The 22,170-nt window shown below is 37.2% G+C and overlaps 1 protein-coding gene across 4 annotated transcripts; it reads right to left on the bottom strand.

Annotated features, from left to right (window-relative positions):
- Positions 1 to 11,472: 11,472 nt before the first annotated feature.
- On the bottom strand, positions 11,473 to 16,690 carry LOC114323677 (phosphoinositide phospholipase C 4-like). Of its 4 annotated transcripts, XR_014337702.1 has the most exons (6): positions 16,500 to 16,670; positions 14,433 to 14,528; positions 14,293 to 14,338; positions 13,486 to 13,536; positions 12,606 to 13,365; positions 11,474 to 11,604 (listed from the first exon to the last, which is right to left on the bottom strand). XR_014337702.1 is itself a non-coding variant. In XM_082882688.1 (5 exons), exons 2-5 carry the CDS (start codon positions 14,460 to 14,462, stop codon positions 12,549 to 12,551), a joined length of 477 nt encoding a protein of 158 aa, XP_082738814.1. In that variant the 5' UTR covers positions 14,463 to 14,528; positions 16,500 to 16,690; the 3' UTR covers positions 12,416 to 12,548. The 4 variants fall into 4 exon arrangements, 1 of the variants encoding a protein (XP_082738814.1); XR_014337700.1 differs by lacking the exon at positions 14,293 to 14,338 and having other exon boundaries at positions 11,473 to 11,604; positions 12,606 to 13,070; positions 16,500 to 16,668; XR_014337701.1 differs by lacking the exon at positions 14,293 to 14,338.
- Positions 16,691 to 22,170: the final 5,480 nt, after the last annotated feature.

Here is a 22,170-nt window from a genome sequence, read left to right as displayed (position 1 = left end):
GGACTTACCTTTTTCATCCTTGTCTAGCTTAATGGATGTGCTCATAGGTGTTCCAGCTATTTTTGAGTCATACATACCAAACTTTTTGAGTAGTTCTTTTTTGTACTTAGCTTGGTTGATAACAATTCCTTCCTTACATTGTTTGATTTGAAGCCCAAGGAAATAATTTAGTTCCCCCATCATGCTCGTCTCAAACTCACCTTGCATACACTTAGGAAATTCCTTACAAGGTTTCATTAATAATACCAAATATAATGTCATCCACATATATTTGCACAATAAGTAAACTATCATTTTTAGTTTTAACAAAAAAGTGTTGTGTCAATCGTTCCTCTAGAAAAATTATTTTCAATCAAAAATTTACTTAATCGTTCATACCATGCACGAGGTGCTTGCTTCAAACCATATAAAACTTTTGATAGTTTAAAAACATGATTTGGAAAAGCATGATCTTCAAAAGCTGGGGGTTGTTTAACATAAACTTCCTCATTTATAAAACCATTAAGAAAGGCACTTTTTACATCCATTTGATAAAGTTTGAAATTTCTAAAACATGCAAATGCAAGTAATATGCGAATGGCTTCTAATCTAGCAATCGGAGCAAAAGTTTCATCGAAATCAATACCTTTTTCTTGATTGTATCCTTGTGCAACAAGTCTAGCCTTGTTTCTTATAATTGTGCCAGATTTATCAAGCTTGTTTCGAAAGTCAGTCTTATAATTGTGCCAGATAGCATTTTGCGAATGCTATCTATTTTACTTTCTGACTTGGGTATTGGGTCAGTCTTGTTGTGATGTATTGAGTCAGTCTTTTTGAACTGAGTCAGTTGCGTCTGTCTTGTTGTATCGAGTCAGTCCTGTTGTGTCGGAGTCGCGTGATTTCGGGAGTGTTACCTCGGCCATCAATGTGTTTTTGTGTGTCTTTTACACTCTTTCTTTTGAGTCTGTTTCTGCCATGGGGCCAGTTGTGCCAGAAGATCTGAATAAAACAACAGTGATTTTCACCATTTCGTGTCTGTTTCTGCCTTGGAGCCAGTTGTGCCAAAAGTTTTGAATGAGATGGCAGTATTTGACCAAAATTGTGTCTTTTTTGTGCCTTGAAATCATTACATTGACCCAAGTTTTTCAAAACTTTTTTTCTAACACTGTGGTGAAAACAAAGAGGAAGGAATTCCTCGAGATTTGCAAAAAATTGATCAACTGAGAGAAAGAGAGGCATGCTAAGCCCTTAATGAATGAGATCATGTTTGTTAATGTGAGCACTGAGAAGGATCTTGGCTTGATCCAGATTAGTTCTACACTGTCTTCGCGAACGATTAGTCGCTTCCTTAAAGGATTTCAAAAAAAATGTTTTGCGTGGTCCTGCGAAGACATACGTGGAATTGATCTTGAGATTGTACAGCATGGAATTGCTCTCAGCCTCGAGACTCAACCCCTTTTGCTTTCAAACCTTGAACTTGGACTCAGAATGTTCAACGGTCAACCACAAAGGAGGCTTGTATGGCCAGATTTGAAGCAGCCCTCGAACTAGGGGCAAGAAGGTCAGATGTGATCAAAGGAAGGTTGCAAAGCTGAATGAGAAGTAGCCCTTGAACTAGGGACAACAAAAGGTCAGATTTGCTCAAAGATTCAAAAGATGAGTCATTCCGCAAACCAATAAAGACTGGTAAGAAAGCCAAATTCCCGCAGCTGGAAGAAGAAAGTATTGCTGAAGGACAATCGAGTTCCTATTCGCCACACTAGGGGCAAATTCAGCCCCCAATTCGATGGACTCCTACATCATCAGTGAATAGCATCCATTCTCCTGGATTCAGATGGCTTCGAGATCCTACAACCAGTCAACATGGACAAAGCTACACTTTTACCCTTGAGAGGCTCGCTAGGCCGAAAATCCGGAAGGGTGACCTAGGCAAAAGTTAGAGCAAGAAAAAGAAAAAGAAAAGAAAAGAAAAGAAAAGAACAAAAAAAGAAAAGATGAAAAGAAATAAAAAGAAAAGAAAACATTGAAAAGAAATGAAAAGAAAAGAAAAACAGAGCTCGCAAGGTTAAAAACCCAAAAAGGGCGGCCTCGGCAAAAATTAGAGCGTAAAAGGAGAGGTTAATACACGAGTGTACCTTAACCTGGAACTACGTCAAGCTTGATTCCCATGTTTGGGATACGTAGGCAACTTCATTCTGAAGTCCAGTCGTAAAACACTTCAAATTCAACTGTCCTGTCCATGAGATTGAACGGGTCATCTTTGTTGCTTCTTTATCCAAGAGTTTGGTTGTGAACTTCATTATGAGAGCGGGTTACAGTATGCTGCGGCGCTATTCAGACAAGGGGTAACTTTCCGTTGCCGTGAGTTGCCATTCAAACAAGGGACAACTTTTCGTTGCTAGATTTGGTGTCGTGCTGTGTCATTCAGACAAGAGGCAATTTTTCATTGTTTTGGATCTGAGGTTGTGCGTCTCAAGAGTAAATTCTACGTTGGTCGAGCAGTGGCCGTTTGTAAAAACAAGTTTTGAGAATTTTTAATGAAGTTGACTTAATTTCTCAAAAATTTGCTCCTTTTTTTTTCCAAAAACTGGACCATATCTTGGACCCAAAAAGGAAAATTTTCAGTGCTCATAACCCAACTTGCATGATTTTAAATCAGAAAATCGAACAAGTATGTTAATCTAACTCTCATATTGGTCAAAATTGTTTTAGTAGAAAGCCAAAACCCAAAAATTGTCAAAATGATGAACTAAAGGCACAGTTGAGTCAGGTGTTCTGTCTTTTCCCCATTGTCAACATACTTGCCAAAAAGGGCACTCTACTTGCCAGAAAGAACACTCTACCGGCCAGAAAGGGCACAACTGAAGCAAATAGCAAGGAGTTGAAAGCTCTCTCATCCTCCGAGCAGCGAGGTATCAAGTTAAGTGCGAAGCACAAACTGTAAAAAGAGCAGGATATTCTCCTTTATTCGAAAAGGTCTGGTTACATCCGAACTAGCCAAGGGCGTCATCAACCGATGTCAGCTGCAGATTTGCTACACACCCAGTTGTAGCGCAACCCCTCTGTGGGAAAGTTCACTATTGTGAGCAGAAAAAGAAGAATCTAGTGGAATGCTAGGGGCAAAAGCCCGCAACTTCCTATTTATCCATCAACCACCCAGGGGAGGGATAAAAAAGAAGAGAGATTGAAGAATAGAGAGATGCGCGCTGAGAGAAAAAGTGAGAAAATGACTTTTTCAAAAAACTAGAGATTGAGTGCCAGAGTGATGAGAGAATCACAAATGAGAAAGGGTGGGAAATAGTACTCGAAGAAGCTATGGGCTCCCCGTCAACCGAGAGGTCTCTCGCCTTTGGAACACATTTGAGTCTTGTGTTTTGTTGTGTTTTTGTTTGTCTTGATTCTTATTTTGAGTCGTTTCGGGCGTCAATAAATGTGTTTAGGTTGTTTTACATTTGTTTTCCGTTGTTGAGTCATTTTTGCTATGGTTAGTCGTTGGCTCAATACCCGATCAAAAACTCATTCTCAATTCCAATTTCAAAAATAAATCATTTTGTGCTCAGAGTGCTGTGCTGTTCTCCATATATGTACAAAATAGGATTTGTTCTTTCATAAAACGGCAAGGTTCAACCCAGGTCATGTGAGAACAGTAGAACAAGGACCTATCTAAAGCTATATAGGTTCCGAACTGCGAAGCAAAAGAAAAGATGAAAAACTTAGAGCATCTGAGTGTGTTTCAACTTCAAAAAATTCTGTGATTTTACTCCGGATGTATCTTTTCAGGCCTTGTCAATGCTCCGAAGAATGAGTGTGTCTCTACCTCAAGCTCAAGTTCAAGCCTGCTTTAATACCAGAATGGCGATCAGAAGTGCTATCCATAAGTACCAGTCCTTGTCAGAGGCATCTTGGCTGCATTTGCAATGAGTTCCTAGGAGACCAACTGTGACGGTGGAAACTAGAGTTCGAATGGCTGATGCCTAGAATGCAAAGGTTCGAGATTTTCGAAACTAAAGTTTGGTTTAAATACCCGGGGGTGTATCCTCGGCTTAAAATCTGTATGGAAGCCCCATAGGTTAAGGTAGCGGGTATGCACCTCAATTCTGGATACTGAACCAACCTAGTCTGTCACCCCGTTGAAGAATAGGGAAAATTGTGAACATGGCCAGGAAGGAAAGGTAGTAACTGCGGTTTGGAAGTATAATCAAGAAAGGGCAAAAGAATCCACTTTTTAGCTCAAAATGTTTCTGTGGAAGTTTCAACTCATGTCTTCGATGCGTAGCTCATCGTCAGTTTGCATGCACGAGGTGTATCCTTTTGAAATACATTGTAACCCCTTCGAGAGGTAAATCAGAGGTCACAACTGAATCAGTCTTGCCAAGACGCACATTTTTTCACTGAGCATATTGCATCGAATATGCATTGATTATTGTGCACAGAATATGTTATGCACGCTTCACTTGCATTGTTATGCACGTTACACCTGCATTGTTATGCACACTTTTTTTGCATTGTTATGCACGTTACACCTACATTGTTATGCACACTTCTAGTTGCATTGTTATGCACGCTCCAGTTGCATTGTTATGCACGGTTCTAGTTGCATTGTTATGCACGCTTTGCTTGCATTGTTATGCACGCTTCAATTGCATTGTTATGCACGTCTTTACTTGCGTTGTGACGCACGTTCCAGTTGCATTGTTATGCACCTTTTCAGTTGCATTGTCATGCACCGTTCTACTTGCATTGTTATGCACACTCTAGTTGTATTGTTATGCACACTTTACTTGCATTGTTATGCACACTCCAGTTGCATTGTTATGCACGCTTTACTTGCATTGTTATGCACCCTTTTCACTTGCATTGTTATGCATGCTTCAGTTGCACTGTTATGCACCTCTTCACTTGCGTTGTCATGCACGTTCCAGTTGCATTGTTATGCACCTTTTCCGTTGCATTGTCATGCACCGTTCTACTTGCATTGTTATGCACACTCCAATTGCATTGTTATGCACAATTTACTTGCATTGTTATGCATGTCCCAGTTGCATTGTTATGCACAGTTCCAGTTGCATTGTTTTGCACACTTCAGTTGCATTGTTATGCACCTCTTTACTTGCGTTGTCACGTACGTTCCAATTGCATTGTTATGCACCTTTTTAGTTGCATTGTCATGCACCGTTCTACTTGCATTGTTATGCACACTCCAGTTGCATTGTTATGCATGCTTTACTTGCATTGTTATGCACCCTTTTCACTTGCATTGTTATGTACGCTTCAGTTGCATTGTTATACACCTATTCACTTGCGTTGTCACGCACGTTCTACTTGCATTGTTATGCACGCTTCAGTTGCATTGTTATGCACCTCTTGACTTGCGTTGTCATGCACGTTCTACTTGCATTGTTATGCAACGTTCTACTTGCATTGTTATGCACCGATCCACTTGCATTGTTATGCACCGTTTCACTTGCATTGTTATGTACATCTCTCATGCATTGTTATGCACCTTTCCATTGGCATCATATGTGCACGCGTTTATCTTGTGTTGAAATTGTATCTTGATATAGCGTTGATCATGTGTTTCTACTACATTGTACCTGTCAAAGTTTCTTTTGTGCAAGCACGATATTATATGTACGGCTCATTTGAAGTTGGCACAACCAGACGACGTTGTATGTGTTTCAGTCAGAGAAACTCTGGGTGAGATCATTCCTGTTCTCTCGAACTCTTTTGGTTACCCTTCTCCACTCGCGTTTGACTTGCGTTTGGACATACCTTTCTCCTCTCGCGTTTGACACGCGTTTGGACGACTGCGCTTTCTTGCGTAGTCCCTCTCATTTCGCGTTTGATACGCTAGAAGGTGTTTCGTTTGAGACTTTGGGTGTTCTCGATAGTCGATTTTAGCCTTCTTCGCGTGAGATGCAATGAGAATTGTATAATTTTCTTACATCATTTCTACATGAGATGTAGTTTGGTTCGTGTTTACTTGCTTATGTACGAGTTTGCTGTAGCATTTCTTTGCATAACTTTCTCTTAAAATGTTGTATTTATTTTGCATAAATGCTTCATTACAGCTTTCTTTGCATGATCATAAGTTATGTTCTTCATTGTGCATGTCATTTGCATTTTGCCCCTGCCTGCCGGCACATCTCTTTGTTATCTTGCCTGTTTGTCTAAGTCTTCGGCCTTGTCAAAAATGGGTTGTCTCTAGGCTTTAACATTCACTCCCGTCATTTCATGACTTCTGAGTTCTGTTAAAGAGGGACAACTGTAGACACCCCATTTTTGACCGACCCTAAGACTCAGACGTCATTGATTGAGCGCTCGATGATTGCGCATGTTTGTGCTCGTTTTGAGTTTCTGGAGCCTTCGGCCGAACGCTTTGTCTCAGGACCTCTTAACTTTCTCCTCTTGGCCCGGTTTTTGGGCCATGCCTTACTGCCTTTGCCTAGAGGGAAATAGAGGCCTGTAGGCCACTTTTTGTAGCTGTAGACTACATTTCCCTCTCATAGGCCCCTTTTTGTATCCGTAAACTAGTTTTCGGGGCCTCCAGCTGGGTGCCTCACCTTCTGGACTCTTGTCTTGCTTCATTTTTGGTTTGTTTTTGAACCAAACGTTGGTATCCTTTGCCTGGAGAGTGGAACAGGGGTGTAGACCAATTTTTCCCCTTGTAGACCACTTTTTTGTCCCTGTAGACCACTTCTAGTGGTCGGCTAGCTAGGGTTGGTGGTCTGTGGACCATCTAAGGTGGTCGGCAGCCTGCCACCACCTTCTACTCTCTATGTAGACCCTCCCTCTCCCTTGCCGACCAGTTTTTGTCCCTATAGACCACTTTTTCTGGTTGGTTGACTAGAGGAGGTAGTCGGCCGACCACTTTAACTGGTTGGCGGCCATCCTGCATTTCCTGCAGATATTTTCCTTCCCAGCTATGCCAGCTGTTGGGCACAGAAGGCATCCTCCATACACGTGTATGGAGGGATTACACCAAGCTTCTAGCTTGTTGAACAAGCTTGAGACTTGGACTTCTATAAGAGGGAGGCTCTCTCTCCATTTCTAGGGTTCAAAAAATTTGCATAGAGATATACATATCCCTCTCTCTCTATATTTGTGTTGTTTGTGCCTTAAAGCGATTTTTCTTCACACTTTTGCACTAAAGCACCTAGTGAAACACCACTATCTTGTTACTGAGGTACCTGAGGGTCTTGCTTGGTCTCAAAAGCTGGTTTGAGCTCAGAGAAGTGGTTGTTCTTCCTGTGGTTCTTCAAGGGTAAGCATATACCCCTTTTTAGACTTGTTTTTGTCTTAGTTTGGGCCACCTTTGCATGCTTCTTTTGGCATAACTTTCAATTGAAAAAACTTTAGTTTTTAAGTGCTTAAAGTGTTTGTTTGAAACTTCTTTAGTGTTGGGGGTGGTCTACCCCCCTTTTGTGCCTTGTTTTGCCTTGTTTTGAGCCACCTCTTTAGGCCTTTGAGATCACCTTTGTTTGGCCTCTTCACCACTGAATTCCAGAGGAATTTCAGTGGTGGAAAGTGTGTTTTGAGGCCCTAAATAGGAGGGGGTCATCCCCTCTCCTTATGTCTTGGTTGCTTGTGTTGATGGCCTCATGTTTGAGCTTGTTTTTCTAGTAAGTATTGGCTTGTTTTCAGCCTATTTTTGGCCCTATTTCAGCATGGCATAACTCTGTTTTGGCTTGGATTGGTTACCCCATGCATGCTTTTTATACTTGTAGTGTAATCTTGCCATTTAGCCTTGTGTGCTTAATGCTTTGATCCATCATGCTAGCCTCCTTGAGGCTCCATCTCAGCATTTTTTTGGTGTTATTTTAGCATGATATAGCTCCGTTTTGGGTCGGTTTGATTGACTCTTGCATGCTTCATAACCTTGTAGTGCAATCCTCCCTATTGCCTTAACATGCATCATGCTTTGGACCACAATTTTAGCATGTTTTTGGCTCCACTCTAGCAAGCTTTTACTCATGTTTTGCCATGCCTAAGCTCTGTTTTAAGTGTTTTTGGTCATGCATGTCTTGCTTTGTATAGCCATAGTGCAATCTTGCTCACTTGCTTTGAGTTTCATAGTCTCTAGCATGGCTTGCTTGAGTTATTTGCATGCTTTGGCCTCATCTCTAACATGATTTCAGTGTGTGTAGTGTGGTCATACTCTCCCATGCTTCACTCTTTCAATACTTTTGGAGGGTTATGCTTTATGCCTCAATCATGAGCCAATTGGCATGCATGCTTGCCTAAGCTTTTTGGGTTACGATCTTAGTGTGTTTTTGGTCTTATTTTGCCATGTTGCAACTCTAATTTTTGTTGATGAAGTCTTCTCATGCTTGGTTTTGATAGGTGTAGTGTAATCTCCCTCTTTGGCCTTACATGCATCATGCTTTATGCCTCACATTCTAGCACGTGTTAGCCCTATTCCATGCATGTTTTGGCATTGTTTTGACCTGCCTTGAGACTGTTTTGAGTCACCTTGGCCCTTTGGGGCTTGCTTGATATGGCTATGGTGCAAGTGCCTTTGCTAGCCTTAAGCTTTGGGCCTCCTAGCAAGCTTCATTTGTGATATGTGCATGATTTGGCATCATTTAGAACATAATTTCAGAGCATATGGACTTGTTATACTCTCATGTTTATCACTCTTTCAATGCGTTTGAGGATTGAGTTTTGTGCCTCGCTTGCGAGCCATGAGTTGAGCATTCTTTTCTTGCTTCTTGTGTTTAAGTTTCAACACATTTGGGCCATTGTTTGGGCATGCATGAGGTTTATGTAGGGTTGGTTTAAGTCCATTGAGCATTGTATAGCATGCCTCTTGTATGATGCTCTTTATTTGCTTTGATGCTTTAGCCTTCGAACATGTCTTTCATGCATTGTTCATGTGATAGAACCTTATGCATGCCACATTAACATTGTTGAATCGCATATTGTTTGCATGTTGTTGAATCGCATCCTGCTTGCATGTTGTTGCATTGCATTATGTTTGGAGTGTTATTGCATTGGATTGTGTTTTGATCGGTTGTTAATCCAAACACGAGAAACGAGGGTGTTTCATACTTGAAGTGATGAAACGCGGCTCATTTCTCAGTCACCGGCCCTCTTGGTCAAACATGATAGAGGTGGAGGCCCTTATGTGTTATTTGTGCATTCATTGACATTGAATTGTGCAAACTTGGCTTCTCGGCCATCGTGCATTGCGATGCTCGGTTGATGGCCCGAGAGTCGAGTACCGCACTCCATTGAGCTTGAGAAATGATAGGGAGGGTGGTTGTGCACACATATCTTGCAAATACACTGCCATGCCCCATCTTGTTCTCTGTTGCAGCAAAACTGGAGTTTGGCAAAATTTCTGGTCGACAGACCACTAAAAGTAGCTGGCCGACCACTTTTTCTAGTCTATAGCTAGTTTTTCTGGTCTACAGGTGGTCTACACCACCCTTTTCTGGTCGGCAGCCCACCACGAGATCCCTGTGTCAGAGAAAAAGCATTCTGGAGTTTGTGTAGTGTTCTGAAATCAAACCAAATACAAACAGAGGCAATTGGGGACATGGTAATGAATTTCCGAGCGAAGCCGACCGAGCATGCATCATTCATTATTCCAAGGCAGAGCTGTGGCAGCCTAATTTAGCTTCTTTTCCTCACTTAGTTGGTTTTGTAACTTAATTAATTTGTTAATTAATTAGAGCATTGTAATAATTAGTTGTAGCTAGTTATTCAATTTGTATTGTGTAATAATTAGTCTAATTAGATTATTAGATTAGTTAAGTAGCTTAGCTTAATGTAGCTAGCTTAGCTTATTCTTTCGGACCCTCCGTCGAGATGGCAAATGTTGTAATAAGTGTGTGTGTGTGTGTGTGATGCATGTCTTCCAACCCCATTTCTTTCTCTTTTTTACTTATCAGTTTTCGATGGTTAGTTTAGGGCACATTTCGATTAGCATACCTTATGCTTGCATGCGTGTAACCATTCATCTATCTTATATGCACCGGACTTGGCGCATCATACAAACTGCATCGTATTTCAATACCAAGTTGAATATATGTTATCTAGTTGCATTCACATGACATCTTAGAATAGCCAAGCCTATCTAGTTGCATTTTTACATGCGTTGCATTAGGCATTGTTGACATAGCTAGGATCATGCATTGATTGCTAACTAGCTTTTGTTTTGGCTCGGAGTACTAGGTAAGTGTTTATGCTTTAGCATCCTTGCATGCGTGTAAGTGTTGCCATATTTAGCATGCTTGCCATGAGGCTATGTGCTTAATTGCTATAACTGCTTGAATGCCTGTGGGTGGAAGCTTGATTGCCTGAATTGGAACAACTCGATGATTGTGAGTTTTAAGCCCACTTGAAGTGGCAAAATCATGTTTTTCTAAGCCAACTTGAGGGTGGCAAATCCGCGTCTTAACCTACTTGCGAGTAGCATTTTCAAACCACTTTAAAAAAAAAACAAGCATGAGTTTTTTTGTTTCAATCCGTGTGATTAAGTCTATACTTGTATGCTGTGCACATCACATAGTAAGTTAGCTAAATAATCAAAATAAGAACGAATGTGTTTTTAAAAACATCATATCATGCTTAGTAGAGGCCGATCCTTTAATCGGGCGAGCGGGGATGCTCATTTCATGACCTTCCCCCCTCGTACCCAAGTTCCCGAGCCGAGGCAACTTTGGTGATAACGGAAACGTGGCCTTTGGCACGAGTCAGGGTTTCCTAAATTTTTCAAAAACAAAATATTTAGGTGGCGACTCTGAAATCTGGCAAAGCAGTCCATGTTTGGCGCTTTTTGATTAAAATCAATTTTCCAAAATGATTTTCTGGATTTGGACTCTTTGGTGATTTATCAATCTTGCATTGCACTTTGTGAGATTAGATTCAGAATCGTGACAGGAGTCCGAACTGTAGTAGCTAGAACCACAATTCGCGCCCTCGCGTGCAGAGCGGATTTCAGGCGGTCTACATCAACCCAAACACCAAAATCAACTATTTTGGAATAGCATAATCATATATTCAAGCCTCATATTCATTTACTTCATATTCATCAAAAACCCCTCTTTTCATTTCTCATCCAAATCCTAAATTTGTCCAAACCACAACCAAATATCTCATCATCTATACACAATAGCAAACAACTAAGCTAAAAACCATATTAGAGTGTAGAAAATCCCTACCTCAAGTGTAAAAGAAGAAAAGAGTTGAAACCCCCAAAATCAATGACGATGAAACTCGATCTCCGCCGCACACAACGAAACCCTCCAGAAGTTACACAATTTTGACGAAGGAACTATGGCCAAAATCCCAATGGATTTGGAGAAATCAAAGAATAAAGATGGTTTTCTAGAGACAAAGGCTCTAGATTTGTATTTTGGAGACTTTTAGAGAGAGAGAGAGAGAGAGAGAGGATGCAGAAAAATGACCTGAAATGTCAGTTTCACGATCTGTTATAACATGGTCCGTTCGAGCGTGGAAAGTCCCACTCGAGCGTAAGACACAGACTCCCTCTCGAGTGTGAAACCCTACACTCGAGTGTGAAATACGCTCTCCCAGTATTTTCTGCAGACACAGTTCCCGCTCGAGCGGAAGGACCAAGTTCTGGGCAACAACCATTGGTATCAAAAAACAACCAACCTGTTCCAAACTCGCCCAACAAGTCCCAAAACTCAAATTCAAAGAATTAAAGGGAGGAAACAAGACATAGACAACAATATACAATCACGGAACCCGAGTCCGAAACACAATAAAGGTGGGGTAAAACCGGGATCGCTATATACACTGTGTAAAATTAAAGACATATATTTGATTAGTTCATTGTATTATGTTTATTTGTTTTTAGTGTCTAAAAATGGCGTTTATTAAATTCACAATTTTAACATGAGTTCAACAGGACTCTGTGCAGCTTTTAACTGATTTTCAAGAAATTTCATAATTTCTTGAGTACTCATCACAAATTGATTCTCATAAGCTATCTTTGCGACATGCTAACTATTGAAACAGTAAATAAAGAGAATTAGTTGGATCTATCTATTTATAAGGATATGTATCTATTCTCTGGCATCAAATTTGAACCCTGCATTTGACTTGCTGTCAAATCTATATATAAGGAAAGCAAAAAATAAAGAGAAAGGAAACAAACAAACGAATTTCCCAGATTCCCAAGATATTGGTTGAATATTAACCTCTATAAGAATATTAACATTAAACAAATCACGTCATGTGACTCAAATTTGACATTCTATGTAATATTATGCTACTACTAGAAGCTGCAATGTAGTCATTTTTTATTTTTTATTTTCAATGCTGTTACATTACATTGTAATAGGATGAAATTGAACTAACAAAATGAAAAAGATAGAATTAGAAAAATTCCAAGCTATCCAGACACCATAGTGTATAATATAAGCTTTACATAGATGTCAATCGCAAAAATAGAATAAAAAACTAGAAATCAATCCTAAAAAGTAATATTTTCCCACTCCATATATTTAAGCCATTTTTTTAACTGAACTTGCATTCTACATCATTAACTAATCAAACCACACAAGATTAAGAAATAGAGAAAATATTACCAAAGCTCACCAAAAAAACATGAATAACATGATTTTATGAAGACATAAGACTTCAAAACTAACCTGCAGATTAAATGCAACCATCTGAGCTTCATGCATCCATCCAGTAAGTGGATTGAAATTTGAGGAGGTGACTCGGGTCCACTTTGGGTATTCCCTCAGAATATTCTTCTGTGTGAACCTAAGGGAGACAAGAAAGAAAAGATTAATAAAAAAGAGTAGATATCTAATCACTCACTGGAGTAAAAATATAAATGTTTTAAGATAATTCTTAGAGGTATTAAGCACATAGAACTTCAGTGACTACCTCACAAGGTCAATTCCATAAGATTTTGTTGCCTTTTCAAGTGTTATTTCACTCAAACTAAGACGTTTAATTTTTCCAATTCCAGCCCTCAAAGCCTCTTTCAATCCATTCTTTGGTTTCCCAGCATGAATTGCAATCGGATGCTTGTATTGACGTGCTCCTAGCTGGCATGATTTCTGCTCACAGTCATCATTGCCTTCATCATCCTGATCGATGTCGTCCTATTAACCATAACAAAATTTTAACATGTTAAAGTAATTGAGAACCTTAGAAATTATAACAGAATGAAGTAAATTTCATTTGTAGATTATAAGCTGATGAAATAAATTTATTTCTAAGCTCATCTTGTCATCAGGATCCAGCTAAGCTGCAAGGTCTGGTGACTCATTTCCTGATATTCTATTGGTGGTTTGGTTGAAACAATAATTCAATGCTTTAAGGCTTCTGGTGAAGGGAATTCTTCCAAGCACCACCTCTGTGCACCCTATGTTCACCACTTGCACTGTTTTGCTTACCCTATGAAGTGTTTGTTTACTCAAATTTAATAGATGATGGGATCCATATGCAATAATGACAAAAGCTTGAGTAGAAAAGCAAGCAACCAAAAGTACAAGCATGAGAAATGTGCAAGGTTACCTGCATTTCTCTATGAGAATGTTTCTTGCCATTTGTCCCTTTGCTTGGCTCCTACAAGTTGTAATTAATTTGTTTTAAAACTTTTGTGAAATATCTTTCTATCCAAAATCTTGCTATATATGAAGACAAAACAACATATTACAAAAGTCTAAAATACTATTATATAGTTTAATATACGTACTAGTTGCGAGGCACCGTGCTTTGCACGATAGCCTATGCCCATGGTTCAAATAATCTCGAATTGCTTGATTTGAAATTAATCTCCATTCAAAAATATCCGTAATCTCTTATCATTAATTACAAGTCCACATCATCCAATAGAATTTTTTGAATAATGAATGTTGCAACCTGCTAGGAAAAATTAATGTGTTTTATCAAACTACAGAGGATATAAACTAGGAGTATTGATGTTACAATAACAAGGTACCATGGAACTATAAGGCAGCCTCTACCAGGCCTAGAGTCATCAATATCTACAATTAAAATTCATTTTGTAAGGTATCACCAACGGTAGCAATAATATATAATCCTAAAACCCAACGTAATTCGTAGAGCTCACCATTTTCTTAGAAACAAACCACATCCTATAACAAATGAAACAAATCAAACATTCTTAGAGTTAGAAAACATATTGAACTTCTTAGGAAAAGAAAATGCAAAAGATACTTTACGAAAAATTAAGTTAATTTTTAGCCATAAAAAATGCTAGCTATAAAAAATTAAGTTGTTTTTTGTTATCTGAAAATGTACTTTACAAAAAGAAAGAGGAATTTTGAATCATTAGCCTCATATCAGCTTTAGGCATACCTAGGCTATAGCTAGCAATACATTCAGATAGAAAATAGACATGAATCTGCAACAGATAGTGAGAAAAGAAACAGTGAAATTATTGGTGGTATTCATTGGGGAAAAAAAAAATTAATACAATGGATTCAGGTGCACTTAACTGTTTTTGATAGTTCACTGCCCATCTCCATCGTCCACAGGCATAGTGGAATTATTTCTATTGAGAGAAGGAAGCTAATAACTTCTGTATCATCAACCTAATAGAAAAAAGAAAAAAACACAAGTTTTGATTTTCACGATATTCAAGTCACCCAACTAAATAAATAAATAAATAAATAAATAAAACTTAATGACTCATGAACAAGAGCTTAGTTATTAGGGACACCAAGAGCTTCCGAAGAATGTAGCTTCCCCTTTCAATGAGAGATGGAGGAGATTATTGCGAGCAAAGTGAAAGAGGCATACTGCACATAAAAATTTCTCCATTACATATTGTGTGTGATTAGGCAGTTGTTTACTGCTTTAAATTGTCACAATTTATGGGTTCAAAATTTGGGAAAAAGGGAGAAGAAAAAGAAAGCAGTTGAAACAAATATCAAAGAGAAATTCAACACCTCTATTTTGGTAAAAAATTCATCATAGGTCTCCTAAAGGTCATAGAAGTAATCTATAATGTTGGCTGCAAATGGCTTCCAATATATGCAGATGCCCATCAAAAATAGAGTCTGCAGTATTTCTTTTCCAAACTTTTTACATAGGTATATTTAAATTAATATGTGCCCGTATAAAAGGAAGAGAATACAGTGTGCGACTCAGACTCTTATTTATTTGTTTTTTTCTGGGATTTTCCTTCTATTATTTTTTGTTTTAAGGACTCCTTGGCCGCCTTTGTTTCCATCTCTTTCTTATTCTTCTTTTTAATAAAAGTTCCATTTTGTTGCTGATCAAAAATAAATATATAAATAAAAGGAAGAGAATAAAAACTAAAACCAACATCTAGATAACATAATGCATTCCTTGAAATTATGAACCAGTTTGAATTTCTAAGGAAATGTATATTAATTAAAATTGTTAGAATAATAATTACCATTGGTTGGAATTGAGAGAATATGCAAATTCATTTTAAACAGCTTATTAACTTCTTCAAAAATATTTCTCCGTCTTTAGGGAACATTCAAGAGATAAGATCATGCCCATAAAACTCATGCTAGCTATGGATTTGTTTTATTATTTATTTTTATAGACATGAATTAGATTTTAATTCTTTATGTATATTATTTTGTTTTTCAATTTTGTAATTTGAAAACAAGTTGCTATCTGCAGAGGGAGTCCTTACTAACATATATAGTTGCCACTCTATTATCTCCACAAATAGAAGTATATGAAAAAAAAAGCAAGATTATTCATAAGATGTAAAAATTAATATCAGCATAATGAAGCACCTTCACCAACGCACCAATGGCACCTAAGCTAGTTAGCCTCAAGTATTCAAATGGCCTTGATTTGCTTGACGTATTAAGAAAAGGGTACAGCTAAAGAGGAATATGAGTTGCAAAGGAGAAACCATCAGTTAGGACAATTTCATCTAATTTCAAGAGACTTCTGAGTAAATATGCATCAACAAAAAGTCATGCGAAGAATAATCTATTTTCCTTATAATAAGGTGGACTCCTTCACTTATACAAATTGCCAACACACCACCAAAGCAGCGAACGACCTCGAACTAGGGCTAAGACTCCCTTCACGCCCCATCGTCAATCTCTTAACTCTAATCGAATGAACCTCCTCAGAGGAAATTACCGATTCCCCTGGATCTAAGCTCAAACCCGATTTCGTTTGCCCTAAAACCAATAGCACTGGTGATTTCGAATCCCTAACAACATCCTTAGCCCTAGACGAAACCCCTTTAGTAGAAGAGATCACAATCATCAAAATCTGAAAACAATCATATACATACATACATACATACATATATATATATATATAGAGAGAGAGAGACAGAGAGTGACAGAGAGGCACCCCTAGTTCCCCTTAACTGCCTCAACCCCGACAAACTCACAACCACGCCCCTCCCTACCTCATCTACGCCGACCACCTCCACCGCGAGATCGTTCTTGCCATTCGCAGCCTTAGCCTCATCAAAAGGAGTGATTATAAGCTTATGCTTGATAATCGTTTAGGTATGCAGATGTTTGAGGGAGAAGAAAAGAGATGAAATGAGTGCGTACCGTCGATCGTTACCGCCGCCAAACCAGTCTTTCCGTACCGTCAAAGTGTCCAGAAAGAGAGATTGAAACCCTTCCCTTCCCTTTTGAACCCTTCTATCTTCTCTCTCTCTTCTCCTTTTCCCTCTTTGAATTGTGTTCTTTGTTCTTTCTTTATGATTAGAACCATTAGGTATAGATAGATGTTGGGAGCTGGGGCTTTTGATTTTGATTTTTTATTTTTAAATATTTTGTTTTCGGCTGTTTGGCGCTTCGAAATTTTTATTTTGGCGTTATTTTTTTTTTCGATCATACCTTTCACAACAGTATTTGCGTGTCATGAAAAATATAATATTTTAAACGGCTAGTTTTTTTGTATGTCGTGGAAAGTGAAATTTTTAACGGCTGGCTTTTTATGCGTCGTGAAATGTTCAATATTTTTAATAGTTGGTGTACGCGTGTCGTGTATAGTTGATGTATTAACGGCATACCATATGTACGTCATAGAAAGTTTTATTATTTATGGCTAACATTGCAAGTCGTAAAAAAATCATCGTTATTAGCATTTATGACCTACGCAATAGACATGTCGTGGCTGGGAAATTATTTATGATATGCAAAAAAAGTAAGTCGTAAAAGTGAAAAACCACGGCTTGCATTTATTGTATGTTGTTGATGTGAAACTGTAAAAACCTAATTTTGTTGTATTGAAGAGAGAGAGAGAGAGAGAGAGAGAGAGAGAGAGAGAGTTACTTCAGTAGCTAGGTATTCAAGTACAACGGCTATGAAAACCAGACCTCTAGTTCCGACCCACTGAGCATAGCGACCCTTCTTCAAGTACCAGCCAATCCTCCCGACCGGGAATAGAAGGCAAGGAGAAGAGACCTGTATGCTTGTGAAATTCAATCTTGTTGGGAATAGAAAGAGTCGTCCTCTGTCATTCATGGGCAGAACAGAGGCACGAATTTGGGAAATGTATATTTTATATAAAAATCAAATTGGAATATTTTATACAATCACACTTATTTGGGAGTGTGATTAAAAAGTAGTAATGTATATATAATCACACTTTAATTAGAATGTGTGATTAAAAATATATATAAATAATCACACTTTAATTAGAATGTGTCATTAAAAAATATATATATATATATATAATCACACTTATTTAAAAAATGTGATTAAAAAGTAGTAGTGTATATATAATCACACTTTAATTAGAATGTGTGATTAAAAAAATATATATAATAACACTTATTTAAAAGGTGTGATTAAAAAGTAGTAGTGTATATATAATCACACTTTAATTAGAATGTGTGATTAAAAAAATATATGTATAATCACACTTAATTGAAAAGTGACATAAAAAATAAATATTATCACACTTAATCAAATTAAGTGTGATTAAAATATCAATTTAATTTTTTTTATCACACTTCCAATAAAAGTGAGATATATATATATATATATATTTTTGTCAAAGTGTGATATTTAACTATTTTTGTAGTAGTGTTGTCTCCAAAAATAACAAATCCTCCATCTTTCAATGATAGTTTAATAAAGAATGATTTATCTCCAGTCATGTGTCTGGAACATCCACTATCAAGGTACCACTTCCCTTGTTTAACTTTAGACTTAAAGCAAACCAATAAGATGACAATCAAGTGCTAGTTTTTGGTACCGATAGTTTCTTGGGTCCTTCTTGGTTAGTTTTGTTAGATCCCTTAATAATCCAAATCTTTTTAATTCCCATGTTCATATTCTTTTTGAATGGACAATAAGATATATAATGGCCTTTCTTTCTACAATAATGACAAGTAATATGAGGGTGTGTCATGAGAGGTGTCTTTTCAAAAATTGTATTGAGATTCTTTTGTTCCTTAATAGCGTCATATCCAATACCCGCTTTATCAAAAACACATCTTTGTTTTTCAAGGAGCATGTTGAGATTATCTCTACCTTTTACAAAATTTTCAAGTGTTTTTGTTAAATCATCATCATTGTTTTTTAAAGTAGTTTTCTCATTAGAGATAGTATCAAAATCGTTTTTCAAAACAATTTTTTTCTTTCTTTAATACTTCTACATTAATGGATAAAGATGCAACAGATTTCTTCAACACATTATTTTTGGAACAAACTTTTCTAAGTTCATCTTGTAGTTCATGAAATGTACTTTCAAGTTCTTCATAAAGAGTAGTTACCTCTTCTTGAGTAGAGTCTTTATTTTCAAGAGTCATGAGACTTAAGTTGGCTACTTCATTTTCAATTTCATTACTTGAGCTTTCATATTCACTTTCTCCCCAAGCTGCAACCATTGGCTTTTTGTTTCTTTTGTAATCTTTTCCATGATTCTTCAATTTTGGACAATCCATCTTCATATGTTCAGGATTTTTGCACTCATAGCAAATAATAGGCTCTTTCTTGTTATCTTTGTTGTACTCTTTCTTGAAAGATCTTCTTCATCCATAATTGTGTTTTCTTGAAGTGCTTTTTGAGATTTCTACTAAACATGGCATAGCTTTCATCCTCACTGGAGTTTTCATGTTCTTCTTCATTTGATGAGGCTTGGAATGTAATTCCACTTTTCTTTTCTTTTTTCAATATCCTCATGTTCTTTCTTGGTGATCTCATGAGTCATAAGGGAACCCATAAGCTCATTCAATCCAAGTGTGGAGAGATTTTCGGCTTCTATAATGGCCGTGACCTTTGCTTCCCAATTCTTTGGTAAACACCTAAGAATTTTTCTCACCAACTCACTGTTAGTATAAGTTTTGCCAAGAGATTTCAAAAAGTTTACAATTTCAGTAAATCTAGTAAACATACTTGAAATAGATTCATCAGAGTTCATTTTAAACAATTCATAACTATGAACAAGCATATCAATACGAGATTCCTTCACTTGGTTTGTACCTTCATACGTTACCTCAAGTTTGTCCCAAATTTCTTTTGCCGAATCACAACTTGAAATTCTATTATACTCCTGAGAGTCTAATCTACAAACAAGGGGAAGTTTGGCTTTAGCATTGGCTTGCAATAATTTATTATCCGTCTTATCACATTCATCTTCAGTTTTAGGTACACTAATATTGTCTACTAATTTGGTAGGAATTTTTGGACCTTTGGTGACAATAATTCACATGGCATAATCAGTGGCTTGTAAGTATAGGGTCATTTTATTGTTCCAATGACTATAGTTGTTTCCGTCAAACAATGGTGGCCTATTTGTGGCTTGTCCTTCAGCTAAGGTTGCCATGGATCAAAACTCCCAGATGGTTAAATCTAAAACAAGAGTATAGGCTCTGATACCAATTGTTACCCAAAAGACAACCTAAGAAGGGGATGAATTAGGTTTTTACAAATAAAAATAATAATACCCTAAGAAAAATTATGACTAGCACAATAGATAAATATAGTTAATGAAATAAAAATAATTAAAACAAGTGTTCTAACAACTACCTCAGCTAATGATTTTAGCACAGTGAAAATGTGAAATATAGCTATGGCAATTTAAATAAAATAAAGAGATAAGGGAGAGAGAGGCAAACAAATTTATAGTGGTTCGACTTCAACTCGGCGTACGTTCACTCCTCAAGCTTCACTTGAGATTTTCCACTATACTCTACCTTCACAGGGTGCTAGCAACCTTTTAATCCTCCATAGATTTTACACAGACTTTCTCAGTCAAGAACACTAAGTGTACTACACTCTTATAATGTTGAAAAGAATGTGTTTTTGCTTTCACAGAAAGCTACAAGAATTATCTCTCAAAGATAGATATAAAAATGAAGCTCTGGTTTTTCTATAAACCTCACACAGGAAAGATGGGCTTAAAGCTATACGTCTCAGTGTATAATTTCTGAAATAGGATGTAAACAAAAATTGAAGAACACTTCTCAGAGAATTTTTTCAGAGAATAGATGTGAGTGATTACAGATCAAATAATATTTTCCGATTTTTTTTGTAACTTGTTTACATTAGAGGCGTTGGTATATATAATGAAACTTATAGCCGTTTATAGTCATTGTATTCATTTGAATTTATAGCCGTTTATAGCCGTTATATTCATTTGAATATCTTCCACTTGAACCTTTTGGCCTGCTGTTGTGCTGGGCTGTTTGAACCTTTTGGCCTACTACTGTGCTCGGCTGTTTGAACCTTTGTTTTGGGCTGTTTGAACCTCTGATTTAATCAAAATATTAAATAAATTCTAACATTTAGGATAAAAGTTTTAGGTAAGAAATAATGGAACAAAATAAATTTTGATTCTATTTTTCTCTTTCAAATAAATTAAAACATAAAATCATCAAAATAAATGTTGATTCTATTTTTCTCTTTCAAATAAATCATCAAAATAAATTTTGATTCTATTTTTCTCTTCTAAATAAATTAAAAACATAATTAAATAAATCATCAAAATAAATAAGTCTAACAGTACGAATTAATCACAGCCTGACACGTGGTCCATAAGGGGTAATTTAGGAAATCAGTGAAGGCTTCCAGTTATCAACATACACATGGCAACTTGTATCAATGGCGATGGATCTGCGAGACATTGGAACAGTTAAGATGAATAGGGTAACGTGGCTAAATGATTGTTTACAATTTAAATTCAAATTCGGGAGGGGAAGCCCAACCGCAAGAGTGATATAGTGGAAGCAAACTGTTCAAAGCCATGTCCAGTGATCATGGAGATCACTTCGACATCACCCACTTTGACGATTATTAGCCACTTCGACGGTTATCATCAGAGCCTATAAATAGAAGAGAAGGCTAATAGTGAAAGGCCCAAAACCAGATCCAGAAACCAGTTTATTTACTTTACATTTTTCTTTCCAGTCTTTTATTTTCCAACCCTATATTTTCCTGCACTGCATTTCTATTTCCTAAGAGTAGTTCTAAGATAGTTTGTTGTTGTAACCCCTTTTGAAGTTGTAAAAATGTGAATGTACAATTGTAAACTCTTGTTTACTTAATGAAATTTGATTTCCAACACTGTTTTTCTTCTTTCTTTTACTTTTGGGATTAGTCTTCTAAATTTTCTCCTAAAATAAGCTACCAGTAAAAGTCCTCTTCATTGAGGCTAAAAGAACTTCGAAGCAATCATTTGACTAATTGGTTGGCATTAACTATCTTTGTAAGGGCTTATTGATCTTTGTTGGCATGTTTAATGTGACGCCCTGATTCTACACTATTGGTTACAGTCAAGGGAGAGTCACTAATGAGTCCTATGGTCAATAACCAAGTAAGATCCCAGATCGCCGGAGGAGTCAAAATAGCCTCCTTTCTAAGTCCAGCTTTTTTAGGTAGCGCACTACCCTTTTGACAGATCTTAAAAGGTATTGACACAAGGTCTCATAAGCAACGATAAGGTTCATACATAGAATATAAATACATAACAACCACAATATATTTAATTCAAAAGATGGTCTAATTACATTACATCCCAAAAGAAAGCTTAAGTCTTCACATGAGTCTTTACAAAATATTCAATAAGAAACTTCTAATTTTTCTAGAATAGCTAAAAGTCTTCGAAAGTTTCAGGCTTGTTGTCTCCAGCTATGAGTTCCTCTTCGTCACCTGGCATGATACGCCGTGAGCTTTGAATGCCCAGTAAACACATACACACCCCGTCCCTTTTTCCCAGTCCAATACACAATCACAATTATAACATCAAGTAGTAAAGCATGATACTCAA

This window comes from Camellia sinensis, chromosome 8 (assembly GCF_055761805.1).
Source record: "Camellia sinensis isolate YWXY chromosome 8, ASM5576180v1, whole genome shotgun sequence".
Taxonomy (NCBI): domain Eukaryota; kingdom Viridiplantae; phylum Streptophyta; class Magnoliopsida; order Ericales; family Theaceae; genus Camellia; species Camellia sinensis.
The sequence above is the reverse complement of the archived record's forward strand: the minus strand, read 5'-3'. Positions and strand labels throughout refer to the sequence as shown.